The 17416-nt window shown below is 26.9% G+C and overlaps 1 protein-coding gene across 1 annotated transcript; it reads right to left on the minus strand.

The window, feature by feature from the left end:
• Window positions 1–3504: 3504 nt before the first annotated feature.
• LOC145839391 (ATP synthase F(1) complex subunit alpha, mitochondrial-like) lies at window positions 3505–14737 on the minus strand. Its single transcript, XM_082946966.1, has 11 exons — window positions 14631–14737; window positions 10095–10149; window positions 9064–9231; window positions 8563–8735; window positions 7806–8121; window positions 6168–6365; window positions 5704–5882; window positions 5368–5475; window positions 4895–5039; window positions 4417–4567; window positions 3505–3883 (listed from the first exon to the last, which is right to left on the minus strand). The coding sequence occupies exons 1-11, from the start codon at window positions 14688–14690 to the stop codon at window positions 3796–3798; spliced, it is 1641 nt and encodes a 546-aa protein (XP_082803092.1). The 5' UTR covers window positions 14691–14737; the 3' UTR covers window positions 3505–3795.
• Window positions 14738–17416: the final 2679 nt, after the last annotated feature.

Raw genomic sequence — 17416 nt, forward strand, 5'->3', positions numbered from 1 at the left:
CAGACTATCACTATTTGAAGACTTCAAATCTCAGGCCAACTAAGTCATTTTATAAGTTTTTGGCTAGAATTGTTTTTTGTATACAAAAATATCAGGAATGTTTTTGTTAATTCAGGCTGGCTTTTTTGCATAAAAGAGTGGCAAATTAAACTTATGATGTAAGATTTGCTCAATCAAAAGTGTTAGTTTCAGTTATAATATATGTTATAATATATCAAGTTCAAGCTTTGGACTTGAAAATTTATGCTTAAAAATTTTGGAAAAAACTTGAATTTTAGAATTTTTGAAAAAGCCTAGAGTTTCAAACAAATTTGACATGTAAAGTAGTGAAATTTCGATTTGACACAAAAAATTATAACATTTCTTTAACAAAAAATATACTAAAGTAGCTTAACAGTGTTTTTTAATATTGATATACTTTATAAGACACTTTTTAAACTTTAATTAAACTTTATACTAAAAATAAAAGAAGGAATTGTACTTCTAAAAACTTTTGGTGCATTGCACCTTTACTTGTAAAATTTCACCGATTGTTGTGCTTTTGGTTTGAACTAAACCAAGAAATTATACTAAAGTGTCAAAGTTAAAAAAACATCTCTAATAAAAATTCTCAGATGAGCAATAGTTTTTCTATCAGTGCTCTCATCTTAACATATTGATTAAAGTCATAATTTGATTTATGCGACTTTATAACCTTAATGCATTTCCTAAATAGGACTTCTTGTTGTCATTGAAGGAATAAACAAAAGTTTTTCATTACTGCCAATAAAAATTCTTTAAAAATGTTTTCAATTATAAACGGTATCTCATTATTAATAATAAATTTTGCTACTTTATAACTTGCCTTAACAACTTTTTTTTGATAATTCTATAGTTACTGAAGATAATCATGTGCTTTGGTGATTTGTTTTTTATCGTTTCTCGCAATAACTCCTAACTAACATTTTTTTTTTGTTGCTCGTCTTTTATTTTACAACTAATATTTTTAAATTCTTATTGCAGATAAAGAATTGTTGCAATGCTTAATAAAAGAGAGTTTTTTTCTCTTCGCTAATGACTCAATTAAGTTTTATACTTTTGTTAAAAATGTTTAAGAAAGTTAATTGTCCATTCCAGCTGACTTATATATTTTTTGGCATGTAATTTGTTTACTATTAATAAGTTTCGTTATTTCTTTATGTTGTGAACTTTGTTTTAACTGGGTTGCTACACAAACAGGCTATTTAAAAGCTTGAAAACTCAGATGTGTGTGAAACTTTTATTTCAGACACTTTAAATAAATCTTAGAATTCCCAGAATAGTTTTCATGACTGTAGTGTAGTTTACTAATTGTAGTTTTTTCTTGTTTTTTTTACACTTTGTGTACTTTTTAATGATGATGATATTTTTACTAGGTACTTGAGCTTGATATACAACGATTTACTAGCTTTTTAAACTTTTAATGAACTTAGGCTGGTTTGATACAACTCATACATTTTTGCTTTTTAAGTGACAACCATGTAAAAGACTAGGTACTAATAAGATATTTTATTTAAGTATTCGAGAATTAATTATGTTAAAGAATTTGTTCTAGTTTTCTATAATACAAACAGGTATTAATTTTATTAAATTAACTAATTACTAAATTTTTTTATGAATGTAAAATATTTAAGACGCAAAAACTTTTTTTTGAAGTTAATATTCTTAGAAATATGAAAAAAGGGGTTGATAATGTAACAAATATATAAAAGTAACTAATAAATTGTCTTTCAAGTTTGGTTTTTGTAGAGAGTTAAATTGTATGTAAAATTACAAAAGTATTAAATTTAACTTAGTAAGTGCTTATAAAAGTACATAGTTTATTAACACCTAAGTATATTAGTAAATGTAAATTATATTCTAATTTTATTTAATTTAATTAAAATAGTCATTCTATGTATAGCTAAAAGTTATTTAAAATGATAAGATGAATAAAAGTAAAACTTTTCTCTAGTGTAAAAAACAAATATATAAAAGTAACTAATAAATTGTCTTTCAAGTTTGGTTTTTGTAGAGAGTTAAATTGTATGTAAAATTACAAAAGTATTAAATTTAACTTAGTAAGTGCTTATAAAAGTACATAGTTTATTAACACTTAAGTATATTAGTCAATGTAAATTATATTCTAATTTTATTTAATTTAAATAGTCATTCTATGTATAGCTGAAAGTTATTTAAAATGATAAGGTGAATAAAAGTAAAACTTTTCTCTAGTGTGACTAAAACTATAACCAAAAGATTAATCAAATGTCACTAAAACTAAAACTGCGGCCCGCGAAGACTTTGTAAACTTGAAATTTGGCCCGCGACCACCAACTGCCTGCCGACCCCTGTACTAAAACATAATAACTAGGTATCAAACTGCTTTTCTTTAAATCGTACAGAATATTTTCTTAGTATTTTAAGTAGTTGATTAAGCTTTTACCTTAATTAAAAATTACAATAAGAAACAGTTATTCAAGTAAGAAAATAAACAGGTACAGTACCTACGGTTTAAAGTATGTAAAGGATATTCAAACTATTTCCTTAAACTAAACTCAAAAACTAATAGTTGACTAAGTTTAGTCAACTATTTCTATTGAACTAGATTGTTTTGAGTGTGATAAGCTAGGTATTTAGATTTCATTCAGATACACTTACAGCCAATTCCATAATCTTACTAGACTAATATTAGTGGTATAATTTTTCATGTTAGACTATTACTATTAGAAAAACTTAGTGTTCATAAACTGGTACAGCAGTCCTTCAACTTTTTGGATGGTAATTATCAAGCTTATCCCCAATATACAATAGTGTTTAATTTTGAGGAAAAATAATTAGATATTTTAGCTCACTTTATAAAAATTTCCGTAAAATATGAGTTTGTTTAATTCAAAGAATTAGTTAAATGATAATATAGAAATTAAAAAGACAATTAATATATTACATTACTTGTTATTAAGAAAATTTAGCCCCTAAAAAAGGAATTTACCCCAGGTTTGGAACCGCTGGACTAGAAGAAATGTACGAAGGTTGTCTTATAACACTTAATCAATAAAGGATAAATAAGGAATAAAATATTGATTCGGTATATATACTTCAGGTATTGGCTTTACAACTTAGTCTTATTACATTAGCTGTGAAATTAACTTGAACAATAAACAATTCGCTTTCATGTTTGTTATATACATTATATAAATTATCAAATATAATTTTCATTTTGTTGGTTAACTATTAAATGAAGAGATTTGATTAAATTTTAATTTTCTTCTTTTACACAATACTTCCAACTAATTATGCAGTATTAATCCATCTTAAATGATATATAATTATTTATCAGAGTTTTTAGTATTTAGGTCTCTAAGTATTTAATTTTTACTATCTACCTGATATTAATCATATTTTTGTTTTTTCTAATATTTCATGTTCTTATTATAACCTTTTCAAGTATGTACTTAAAAATGAGTAATAGATGATGTGTTATTTATTTTATAAAATATACATATCGACGGGAAATATGCTTTATTATTATAATTTAACAAGCATATTTACATAATAACAAATCTGATGAAAGTAATAATAGTTTATAGAAAACAAATAACAAGAATTACACGGATGGAAAGTGTATTTAAAATAAAAATTAGCTAACATCAATTTAATATACGGGTGCTTTAAAATCGCTTTTTGAATAAAATGTAGAATAAAAATACAGGTTCTTGATTTAAAGTTCATTTTCACGATTTTCGCACCACAAACAAATGATGAGAATTAAATTATTATGACGTCACAGCCGTCTGTTTAAGCAGAGGAAAGGTACGTCTTGACGAAGTCGCTGACGATGCCCTTCAGTTTTCCTTCGGTTTCTTCTGAAAGTTTGGCTTCAGCTCTGTAAGAGAATATTAAATTTGTTGTATATGCAGAACAATAATCAATAAAACTGTATATACTTATATAATGTAAAAAGTTAACATCTTATGTTTTTGTACTGAATAGCTTATTAACAACGTGTTTATTGTTTAATTTGCACTTATAGCTCTACTAGACAACAAACTATAGTTTAAAATGTTGTAAGGAGATAATTTAGAAAGCTATAACTTAAAGTTTCCTTCTGTCTCTTGCTTTCTTCGTTGCAAATTAAGTACTTTTTTAGTGCTGAACAAGATTTTTAAGTAATAATCATATTGGTAGTAATATTTAAGCATTTTTAAAATCCTACTTTACTCAAGAAAAAAAAAGCATTAGTATGAAAATAGTAATATTTAACTCAAGCAATAAAATATTTCTTCAAACTTCTATGAGGATTTTAAAATGTCTACGATCGGTTACATATATTTTCTTTCATAAGATGTACTACAACAAGAAATACATAATAAAATACCTGGTGGTTAAAAACTATAAATTCTTATCAAATAATTTTACCTGATAGTCTGGAGGATTTCGGACTGAGATGATCTCATGTGGGCGAGGAAGGCTTCTTCGAAATCGGTGATCTTGGTTGGGTCGATTTTGTCGAGGTATCCCCTGACGCCGCAGAAGATGACTGCTACTTGCTCGGCAATGTCCATGGGTGCTGTGTTAGAAAAACGTTCACTTAAAAACTTGTATAGACATACTTAAACTTAATTACTAGTACTGTCTGAATTCAGAAGGGGATTGTTTGAAGATTAACGCATTTGTAAATCATGTCAGAAAACTAGTGTTTTAAAAAAATTGTGTTAGTTCAGAATAAATCTAAGGTCAGAGAAAAACTAAAACAAAAATTCTTTTAATCCAAGATGAAAAGTTAAATCAGTGATTACAAAAAAGTAGTAAAAAAACCTTCATTTTAAATCTTTACACTTAATTATACTTTTACTAGTAGCTATCTCTGAATATTTATATCTGTTTACACTCTTACCGTATTGAACTTGTTTGAGGAGCTCGGTCAACCTGACACCCCTGTTGAGAAGCTGCTGGGTTGCTGCGTCCATATCGCTACCGAACTGCGCGAAAGCCGCCACTTCACGGTACTGCGCCAAATCGAGCTTCATTGTTCCTGAGACCTTTTGAAAGGCGGGAGTTTGTTAACAAGTTAGACATGCTAAGGACTTGATGTAATTGTTGTTTGGTTTAAGAGGATAAAACAATAAGTTACTTTTTTAAAAGCAGTTTTCAACAAAATTATATAAACTTTTTGATTCAGGTTTTTTTTTTATTCTTATTAAAGCTAAATCAAATTAAAAAACATTCAAGCCAGTTTAGATTTTTCTTGAGATTTCCTGAAATAACAAAATTTAGAACTGTTATTTGGCAAACAATTTAAAGTTCTCAATTCAAAATTGTTGGAAAAAAAGTGTCTGTGAAAATTTAATTATAAAAGTTGCAAACTACCTGTTTCATGGCTTTGATTTGAGCAGCTGAACCGACACGGCTTACAGACAAACCGACGTTGATGGCGGGCCTGACACCTTTGTGGAAAAGTTCAGTTTCCAAGAAGATCTGTATGAAAGAAAGTTCTATTAATTAAGTTGGACTATATCAAATCATAGTTAGATTGTTCATTGGGTTAAAGCACAGAAAAATATCAATAAAAGAATTTATTAAAACTTTAAAATCGATATAAAAAACAAATCAAAGAGTTTAGATCGGTTACTATTACAAGCACATAAATTGTTTGATGAAAATCAATTTGTTTGTGACTTTTTTAAATGTCAGTCAACTAATTACCTGTCCGTCAGTGATGGAGATGACGTTGGTGGGGATGTAAGCGGACACGTCACCGGCCTGGGTCTCAATGACCGGGAGGGCAGTGAGGGATCCGCCTCCGAAAGCCTCGGACATCTTGGCGGCGCGCTCGAGGAGACGGGAGTGAAGGTAGAACACGTCACCGGGGAAAGCCTCACGACCTGTGTGAAGTTACAAATTAATTCAGTTGAATTGATATGAAATGAAGGTGTTTTAGTTTTATGTTTGATCAAATCTTTTGCTTCCTTTCTTATCTTGCTTAATTATTCAAAAAAAATAGGTATATTTACTTATAATTTAAACTAAATTTTTTTTTAATTCATTTAAATTAATTAATTTCTGTGATTGTTAAATCTAATTGACATCATTAAATCAGCTATAAACTAAAAACGACAAAAAAGCTATCTTTATTTCTTTTAAATACTCAATATTTCTCTATATTTTACCTGGTGGACGCCTGAGAAGAAGGGACATCTGCCTGTAGGCGACGGCCTGCTTGGAAAGATCGTCGTAGATGATCAACGCGTGCTTTCCGTTGTCCCTGAAGTGCTCGCCCATGGAGGTGGCGGAGTAGGGGGCGAGGTACTGGAGGGGAGCGGCGTAAGCTGCAGAGGCGACGACCACGATGGAGTACTTCATCGAGTCTGTGTGAAGTATTGTTCATTACCAGAAGCATTGGAACGCGTTAAACTATTATAGTTACAATATGCTTAACTCTAGTGTTAATTATTATTGAAGACAATTAGACAAACGACCACGATGGAGTATTTCATCGAGTCTGTGTGAAGTGAATTGGTTAATGAAAAACTGAGTGGCATTTCAAAATACAGATTGAGCTGCTACTTAAAACATTTGTAAACCCTGATGATTAAACGTTTTGTCAATGTTTGCAATTTTAACTTGATTGTTTTTTGATTGGCTACCTGCTTAATAAAAAGCAGACCATTGATTGTAAAGTATTATCAGATGGTAAAGTAATAAAGTAGTAAGAAGATAATGCTGATTGTCTTCTCAACTACTTTAGTTACTTAATTTATAAAACTAAAACAGCATAGCGTTGTTTATGAAACAAAAAAAAATTAACGATAAATTCGTGGTATAAACATAAAACTTTATATGAAAGCAACTTCTTTTAGTAAACCACTTTAGTACTACTTTTTATAATGCTTTTACATCATTACATGTACTTTCAAATCAAACAACTGTAGTAAATGTTTGTTTCATAAAATGGTTTTCAGTACTCTGAATATAAAGAACTATTAATAAGGAAAATAATTAAACAAAGTGCTTTAAGTTTCTTGTAAAAAAGAGATTTAAGAACAAACATAAGCGTATTCTTATTTTGAACCTACTAATAATAATAATTTATTTTATAGTGTTAAGGAAATTTACTTTGTAGTTATTCAAATAATTGATGTTTTTCTTGGTTGATCAAAAAATTAAAAAATAACATAACATTATTCGAGTATCATAAAACAAAAAATATTACCAAAAAAATAAGTAGGTAGGTAGGTGTAAAGAAAAAATCTTAAACTTATTTTACTGTACCACTTAACACTAGAAACTAGAAATACATTTTACTAACTCTGTACTGTAAGAAACTCAAAGGAAAATAAGACAAAGATCTAACCTACTTAAATAAATCAATCAATTTACTTACTAAGACTTACAACATTTGTATATTTATAAACACTCTTATTATTTTTAATTAAAACATAAACGGAAATTTACATTTACACCGTAAGTCATGCTTAAATTTAATTATGAAGTAACTGTTCAGATATTAAAATAATTATGGGTTATTAATAACATAAATTACTAGACTTATATTTAAATCCTTAAGTTAATTATTATGCTTTAACTTGTAAGGTTAAGAAAAACTAAATTAAGGACATAGAATAAGTAGATCGATTGAGATGAAAATAGTTTACAAATTAGCATTAATGATTAGCTGAATTTATAAAAATTTAAGTATTTAAGTGACGCGTAGTTTTAGACAGCTACTAGTTTACTCAAGTAGTTAAGTACTACATTTAGCTTTCTTAATTTTTAATTGTAAGCTATGTTTTAAAAAAATAACCAACCAGTGCTCTCAAGCCTGTTGATGAGCTGGGTGATGGTGGACTGCTTCTGGCCGATGGCAACGTAGATGCAGTACAACTTCTTCCTCTCCTCAGCCTCTTCGTTGAACCTCCTCTGGTTGATGATGGTGTCAACGGCGACGGCGGTCTTTCCGGTCTGCCTGTCTCCGATGATCAGCTCACGCTGTCCGCGACCGATGGGCACCAACGAGTCGATGGCCTTGAGTCCGGTCTGCATGGGCTCGCTGACGGACTCACGGGAGATGATTCCGGGGGCTTTGATGTCGACACGGCGACGCTTGTCGGTGTTGATTGGGCCCTGCGAAATAAAGAACGCTGTGGGAAGAGAAAATTAATGAAATTCATGTAATATTCTATACAAAATAACAAGTTGATAAAAAGTTGAAAAGAAAGCAAGGTCATAGAGTTAATTTCTCTAAAACCTTATATGTATTGCAAGCAGTATTAGGATTTAATATATCTACCATCAGATCATAACACAAATTAAATCTTTAAGTATGGAACATATTTATATATTTTTAATCTCAATCTTTTATTAAAAAATATTGCAAATGTTATACTCAATATTTATACATGTATATTAATTCAAGAAGTTTTAAAGGTAGTACAAAAATAATATATAATACAATATTTTTAAATCAAAATTTTTTCGAAGTAAACTAAAAAAATAATTAATTAAGCTAACAAACAAAGATTATTACAAAATACATAGTAACAAACATAATTCCAGATCACTGACCTTTCCATCGATGGGGTTACCGAGACCGTCGACAACTCTTCCCAAGAGTTCCTCACCGACCGGCACGTCGACAATGGCTCCGGTCCTCTTGACGGTGTCACCTTCCTTGATGTTTCTGTCGTTACCAAACACGACAATACCGACGTTGTCCTTCTCCAAGTTCAGAGCCATACCTGTGCGTACATAGAGTTGTTGTTGAAATGTTTGAAAAATTTTACTTTGGAATTTGTTTGTTTTAAAACAAAATAGATACGAGTAAATGTTACAGCTTTCGTAAATTCATTGTCTTGAAGTCATACAAATATGAAAAAATACAATTCATTAATTTATAGAATAATATAACAACAAAATTGATATATGCTTTTGTTTCAAATTAAAATTATTAATATACATGATTATAACTCGAACTAGAAAAATCAGTCAAAAGTTAAACTTTACAGTTTTCTTCATTTATTATAGCTACAAAAAAATGTTTTAATAGTTACAAAACAGCAACTGTACCTTTCAATCCTGATTCGAACTCCACCATCTCTTCGGCCTGGATGTTTCTCAAACCGTGGACGCGAGCAATACCGTCACCGATGGTCAACACGCGACCGGTTTCAGTCAAGTCTTCGGTTGGGGCGCTTCCGAGGATGCGCTGTTCCAAGATGGAGGCAAGTTCTGCGTCTGTTGTAAAGAAGCATGTTATTTAAAGTTGCTTAGCTGGGATATATAAAAATATTTGATTATTTGTAGCGTTTGATATACATAAGCAGTTATTTTTAAAAGCTAAACGTTTCTTTTCAAGCTAAGTAGCTTTTAATGATAAAGGAAAATTTGTATTATCATTTGAGCTTGTATACAAATTCTCAATTCAATTTTAAAAAAATATGTTTGACTTTGAAAAGTTTGATGAAATTAGTCATAAATGCATAAATTGAACCTTTAAAAAACAGATATTTTCAAAGTTCAACTATTAAGTAATAAAAAAAAGGTTTTAAACTTAATTTTAACAAATACTATGTAAATTTTTCTACAAACAACAAATCAGAAGTTTTTAATGAAGTTAGATCTAATTTAAAAATTGTTTAACGAAAAATAAGATAAAATCTAATTAAAACATTTGTTTAGCTCTATTTATTCTTCTTACAATATTTTATAAAAGAAACAATGCTAATGTATACTAATAACCAATTAAGTTATTGTTAAATTTATTTTGAAATTTTCAGCATAACTTTTTTTTAATTTTTTAAAGTTTAATTTCATACATAAAGCAATTTCGAAAATTGAACTCATTCCATGCTTAATATAAAACCTTAAACTGTTGTATATCTAAAAGCTCAAATTTATGTTTTGAAAGAATATCTCAGAACACAACACTTAAGTACAAAAACTTTAAAGCGACTTTCTTTTATTACATTTAGATTTTTTGAGTGTAAATTCCAAAAATTTTTAGACAGTGAAACTTGTAAAGATAAGATTTTTTAATTTAGACTGCATGTTAAGTATCATAGACTCCTTAATTAATTATATCTCTAATGACAACTTACTCTTGGCAACTTGAGCAGTTGAGAAGCATTTTGCTCCAATTTGGTTAGCTTGAGTCTGGAATAATAAGCAATTGTTAATTTTATTGATAAGAAAACTTATTTTTAGTTGTTAAAAACATATTTGAAAAATTAAATATTATAATATTATTAATCTAGTTCGTAATACATATGCACAAATTTGTATTAAAATATATAAACAAACAGTTTTAATTATCTTTTACTTTTAAGAATTTTGCTTGAGACTTTTTTCTTTTGATGTAGTTTTTTAGTAGATTATAAACATATAAATTTAATGGTATATACCAAATTTTAACTAAGGATCTAAGAGAAAACTTCAATACATATAAATAAGTTGTTTATTATAACTTTCGAAGGATTAAAAATTTTTAGAAGTCTACATAATTTTGTTATAAATGTAGTTTTTGAGTTTTTTGTTTTCTGATACATGATTATTTTTGTTATAAAACTGTCATTGAATGAAATGCTAAGCTAACAGTGTAGACAATTTTTGACCTTTTTACTAGCTTTGTCTTTATTATCATTATTCAAAAAATTTTATTCAATCTTAAATTTTTTGATGTTTTAAAATGTTTTTTCTATTTAAGAACAATTTTAGCTAAACTAAACTATTAATGGTTTTTCTAACAAATTTGATTAGTAGCATGTTTTCTTCACATAAGGACAAACTAACATTATTAAAAGCATTATTTTGGCAAACATTTATTATAGTATTCAACTGATTATGGTCACAACATAAATCTCCAGAAAAATGTATTAGTTTTATGAACTAAACCTTTTTTTTCAAGGGGGATATAAAAGCTAGAAAATAGAGAACTGAGTTTATAATAACTTGATTTTATTAAGTCATCCAGTGTTTTGAACTTTAACAGTTTGAGTAGTGGCGACCCAGAATTTAAAAACCTTGTAAGAAGTATGATTTCAGTGCACAGCTATGGTAAAAAAAAAATATTATCTGTTTGGTTTAAAAAATCTATACAAAAACTACAGGTGTTTTTGAGGCTTTGATAAAACTTGAAATATAAAAAAATATTATCAGGCTAAAACTTAAGCTCTATTTAGCATCTTCCAACAAAGCTTTTGTTTTCTTTTTATTAGTTTCTGAAGCATGTCCTCAATGATGTATTGTTTAACAATTTCTTTAAAACAACTTCTTTTAACCAGCCTTGTTTTAGTTTTTAGATAAGTTTATCTTGATATATTCTTAACAACTAAGACCATAGGGGATGCACCTTGATGTTTACAAATCGATTTTATTTTGTAGAGTTTTATCTTTTTCATACTTTATTAAAGCCATAGGGGGTTCCAACACTTTTTTTACAAAAAATGACTTTGATATTTATATGAAAGCCTTGTACAAACTACAAGCTTGTTTTTATAGATATATATATAATTAAAAAATGTCATTTGACTTTTAAAAGGTTTTCAAAACAGACGTATGGACCACAAAAAAATTTTGAAGGTCAATTTTGTGAAATTTTAAAAATCACTAAAAATCTTTCTTCTTCAAATTTATAGGAAATGTTCTGTACATTATAAGAAAAAATATTTGAATTTAATAATTCTGATAAATTTAAAAAGTTTGACAAAAATTAAAAGGTCTTTATAATAACGTAAATTATCAAGTCTAAAGTAAAGTTTTTTTGTTATTGTATAAAGATTAGACTGTGAATGTTTAAAGAAGATTGCTTGAAAAATGTAGGAGATAAGTTTTAAACAAAATAGTTTTTTTTGATGTTTTCGCCCTTCCCATAAGGAACCAATTTTGCGGCCCGACTTTGACCAGTCATATCTTAAATTCTAATTTGATTTTTTTAAATAGTAAAAAGCAACTTGAAGTTTAGTAAAAACTCTATAAAACTTGTAAAAAACATAGCTTATCCCCATATGTCCTAAAATTCTTAACAAAAGTTTGAAATAACTGTTGAGAAATTTAATGAGCTCAATAGGTTCTTGAGCAAACTAAAATGGCAAGAAAAGACTATTTTACTAAAAATTGGTCTTCTTCATTATATACACCATCTTATTCATTTTTTTTAAAGTCTGTAACTTATATTTAAATATTTTTAATGAAGGATTTTTTTAACAAAAATTATTTTTTTTAATTTTACTTATAGTTAGTTCTTACCTTAAATATTTTTAATCTCTATCATTTTAAAACCTCCAAAATTCATGGTCTTTTTAAATATTTAAGAAATTTATCTGAAATTTTGAGGTCTCTGGCTCAAAAAAAAAGTATTTTTAGTTATCTTTAAATTTCCAAGAAAGTTGACAATAAAAAAATTTGCAGTTTATATGTTTTTATCTAAACCTCTTTACAAAAGTTAAAACATCTCAATATTAAAATTTTTTAATTGTATAAAACCTAGTTTGTAATTAATTTCAATTAAAGCTTTCGCATAAGAGCCAAAATTATTGAAAAAAAATTAGTTATTGCCTCCTCATAATTGATCTTTTTTTTTGTAAACCTTTTTAATTTAAACAAACAGAAATTAATTAGTTTGATTTAGTAAATACCATGTTTATAAACGTTGTGAGCTTAAACTAATTTATTTGACAGTTTAAGAAAAAAAATCCTTTTTAACTCATTTTTACTTTACACCAGTAACTAATGTTTCAATAATATTTAACATATATTTTTTGTATGATTGTTTAGCTTACTTCTAAATCTCAGAATTCATCAAATACCACATGTTTCAGATACACTTATATGATTTTTATTGTAGATGCAAGTTATGTATTCAATTTTACAGCAGCAGAAAATTAACTTTAAAGTTACAAATGGATTTGCAGTGTTATTTATTGTTTCTATCCTCTGTGGAAAACTGATTTAGCATACTAACTTGAGTTTTTCCATTATTAGTAATTTTATATATTGGGTTTCATTTTTTAAATGTTTGTCAAATAGCAAGGCACCATGGGTTTGGCCTTTTTTTTAATCAAATATTTTCTCTTGGTTAGTGTTAGTTATCATGAAACAAAAAGTCATGAATTTATTTTCATTTACTTAGTCCCTTGGCAAAATCTTACTGTAGCAGAAGCAGTTCTTTGTACCTAAATTTTGTCACACAAGTACAAAAAAGTTTTTTTATAGTTTTATGGTTTTAACTTTAATACTAGTTTTTTTTTAATGTTATTTTAAATAATAATAAAATTTAATTTCATCTTTATGAAAAATTCACTGAGCTACACAAACTTTTTATTTGAAGACAAAATATAAAAAACTATAATAAGTTTAATCAAGTCTGGAGTTATAAAAGTGTATTAGTTTTATTCTACAATATTTACATATAATGTTTTACAAAATAATGTGTAAAATGTGTAAACAATGCAATGCAAAAATCAAACTTTATTAAATTCAAAATAGTATAATTAATTTATAATATGTCTAATATAAAACTTTTGGAAGAGAATGTGTGTTTGTGAAAGGAAAGTATAATGAATTAAATAATAGTAATTTTTGATTAAAAACTTATCTATTTAAAATCTAAAATATATAACAGAGTATTTGAATGTATTTAGATTAAAATATATCTACTAAAATTAAGTGCCCTAAAAATCTAATAGGCTTTTAGTCTTAGTAGTCTTACATTATTACAATATCGATATGTCATGATTAAAGTAGCCAAATAATTTAATTTCTATATTATAATATTGAGGAATTAAAAATTTAAAACAGTTCTAATTGATGCAATAGTAAAAAAATAATTAAACTTTGTTTGTTCTAACACTTATATAGAACATAGAAGAGCTTTTAGAAACAAATAGACAACTATTACAGGATTACCACTGTTTGAAGATATAAATCCAACTTGAGAGACAAAAACTAGCTTGACTATTTTCCAAATATGTTTTTTAATTACAGTAAAATTTTGAATAAAAAAGTATTAGTCAAGCTCAGAGAAGTTTTATACTTAAATTATGAATAATTAAAATATTAATATTAATTATAATAATTAACAAAAAATTACCAAAAAACAAGCTGGGTTTACAAAACAATATCACAACAATCTAGAGTTTTTTGAAAAAAATCAAAAACTTTATCAAAATAGCCAAAGCTGGGCAGTGAGTGGCAACCCTGCTTAAGATATAAAAATCCTCAAGTACTCAACATATTCAATAGTTTGAGCAAAAGAAAACACTTCAAAAAATATTATGGTAAAAAAACAGATATACAGTAATTAATTATAATTAGTTGTTAATTATTAGACAAAACTAAAAAAACTTTACTTAAAAATACAGGGAAATAGACAATTATTTTTTACATTTAAAATGAGTACTGGATTTAACATTAATGAAAGAGACTAAGTATTGCCAATATTAAAATCAAAAATAACAAAATCCTTAACTTTAATATTTTTAAAAAAAAACTCTGGAAACTTTAAAATGCATTGTCAAATAGTAGCTAAGTGCAAATTATTAGTATATAAAATCAAAATAAAGCCACAAAACTGTAATAAAATTACTAAAATTTATTTGTCTTTTTTCTAAATATTGTATAAATTAAAATAAACTAACGCTAGTTGCTGTTTTTTGAATGGCTCTGGAAAGAGCTGAACCAAGCTTTGAAAGAGACATGACTGTTATTTTAAAGGTTATTGCTACTGAAAACCTAACAAGCAAGCTTTAAATGAAGCAAGGTGAACGAATACAGTTAGTCGAGCGTGACGATCAGTCGAAAACTGCCCTCAATTTTGCTAAAACAATCCTAAAAAATAGTTTTGGCTTAGTTTTATTTTATTGATTCTTAAAGTTTAAACAAATATAATTCTATCACAACTTTTAGAAACAATTAAATTTTATTTTGACAAGTTATTACTTGTGAAAAATACAGCTGAAAGATTTGAGCGTAACTAAAATATTTTTACTTTTAACTTAACTTTTAACTTTTAATTAAGATTTTACATATTTTGTCGCTAACTAAAGTATTTTCAAGCTGACGAAACATATTTATAAACTATTACGATTTATAACAACTTTTTTCTATTTAAATTTATTTATATTTTTAACATATAAAAAAAAAAGTTAGTTAAAGACACGTTTTGTGTTCTGAAACGGTTTCGATTCTCAGGTGTTTATTGAAACTGATTGAAATATAATTGTTTATTTAACGACAAAAAAAGCGCTTAAAATAGTTAGTTTTATTTAAGACTTGGTGTGCGAAAAAACCGTTCGAAATAAACGAAAGAAAATCATTTAAGGTGTTTTAAATAGACTTAAAAAAATTGCTAGTTAGTTCTATTTTTGTTGTTAATGTTGCTTTATTAATGTTGAACTTTTATAAATTGTAGTAATAATATTACATATTTTAAAATAGTAATAAAGAGTTAATACTAAGAATATATGTTTTTTTTTTTACTTTTATACTTCCATAACACAAAAATTTAAACTTGTTTAAAGTCAAACTGTAAGCGCATAACATTTAATTTTATTTCTATTTTATGTCAAAGTAAACAATTTTTAAAAAAGTTTCCATATGTTACTATATATCCACTGTTATATAGTTGTCTCAAAGTTTTAAGTAGAAATTATTTCGAGGAGGGCTATGTTTTTCTGATTTTATAAAAAATTTTCTCGATTTCCAAAATAATATTTATAATATTGAAGCAAGTACATCGCTACATTACAAATAAGTGATTTTTGCTACATGTCAATTTATTTATACACATTTAAAGTTTTTTAGTGGTTTAACAGATTGTAAAAAAAAATCCAGCTTTTGTTGTTTTTCTACTTGTTGAGTCCTATAAAAATGGAAAAAAAAAATATGTAAACAAGGTTTAAACTTTTGATTTATCCTTTAAAAATCACTCAAATTAGCTTGCTAGTGACACTGAGCGGTGATCAAAAAATGCACGGTAAAAATGCTCCACTACAAACAAAAGGACAAAATCTTTACGCAGACGAAAAAGCTCAGTGGCAATTTTAGCTAAGACTGTGTATAAGTTTGTAAGTGCATTTACTTACTTTAAAAAAGAAAACTAAAACTAAAAAACAAAAAATAGTCGGATAAACTAAACTGAACAAATTTGCGTTAGTTTTTATAGCTTAAAAATAACACGTTAAGTAGTTAATTTTTTTGTATAGTTACTATATACTTGATCAAAAGTTTCCAGAAACTAAAGATGACTAAGGGTCAAAAAAACTATTTTATTTTTGTGTTTTAAAAACCAAGTTAAAACAAACTTTTAAATAAGATTTTAGGTTTTATACGTTTAAATTAGTCTTTTATGGATTTAAGTTATTTGTTGTTAAATTATCTCTGATTAGTTTAGTTAAAAACACTTCTGATCTAAATTGATAACTAAACTTCCTAGTTGAATCTAGTAGCAGTTTTCAGGATTTTACTTGTATACCATAGTTACCTATGCAAGTAGTGTATTGAGTAAAGTTAAGAGCTTAGCTTACCAAATGTCAATATGAACTTGAATTAATTAGGTAAAGTTTAATTAACAAGGGAAATTTAAGCTTAACATGATTGGAAAAAGTTAAGAATATCACTGTTCTAAAAAATTAATATACTTTAAAAATATCAAAATAAAAAATTACTCAAAATACAATTTTTCTTATTACTTATTGACTTAGTTATGTTGTAATGCAGCTTTAAAACAGATGTACTCTAACTCGTATAATTTTTTTGTCTGGGGTAATAAGAACTCGATAAGTAAAAATTTCAATATCTAAATAAAAACAAACATTTAATTCTAAAATTTTTTAAAAACTAAGCTTATATTTTTTCTAATTTACCTGTGATGTTTAATCAAGATTTTCAACAAATTGACAAAAAAAATAAACTTCAGCATTAACTAAGCAGTCAAGTATGGATTGTGTATTGTGGGTCGGAGGTCTTCATCCGGATGTGACTGAAAAGGAACTAGTTGAACTATTCATTAATTCTTCTTACGCTCAAATTTGCAAACTTCCTGGCAGTGAAAAGCCTCTGGGTTGCGCTCACATTGAACTGCACATTACAGAAGATGGTGAGATTTTGTCTGTTTTGTCATAATTTTAACCAATGTTTTGCACAAACTTACGATTTTAAAAATGCACATAAACTTATAAACTTACAAGTCTGAGCACTTATGTTTATAACTAGGTTGTAAGATTTAAAAAAAACAAAAAAAAAATGCATGTAAGCTTTTATAGAAATGCTAAGAGTAATGAGTACTGCGGTAAAGCAAGTTATTTAAAGAAAAAACTTCAAAGTATGAATCACAAAAAAAAACTCTTAACGTATTACCTCAGTCATATAAAACTGTATTTTATACATAAGTGCACCAGGTCTTGGACCAAATATTTAAAGAACT

The sequence above is a fragment of the Thalia democratica genome, chromosome 6 (assembly GCF_965202585.1).
Source record: "Thalia democratica chromosome 6, ktThaDemo2.hap1.1, whole genome shotgun sequence".
NCBI lineage: Eukaryota > Metazoa > Chordata > Thaliacea > Salpida > Salpidae > Thalia > Thalia democratica.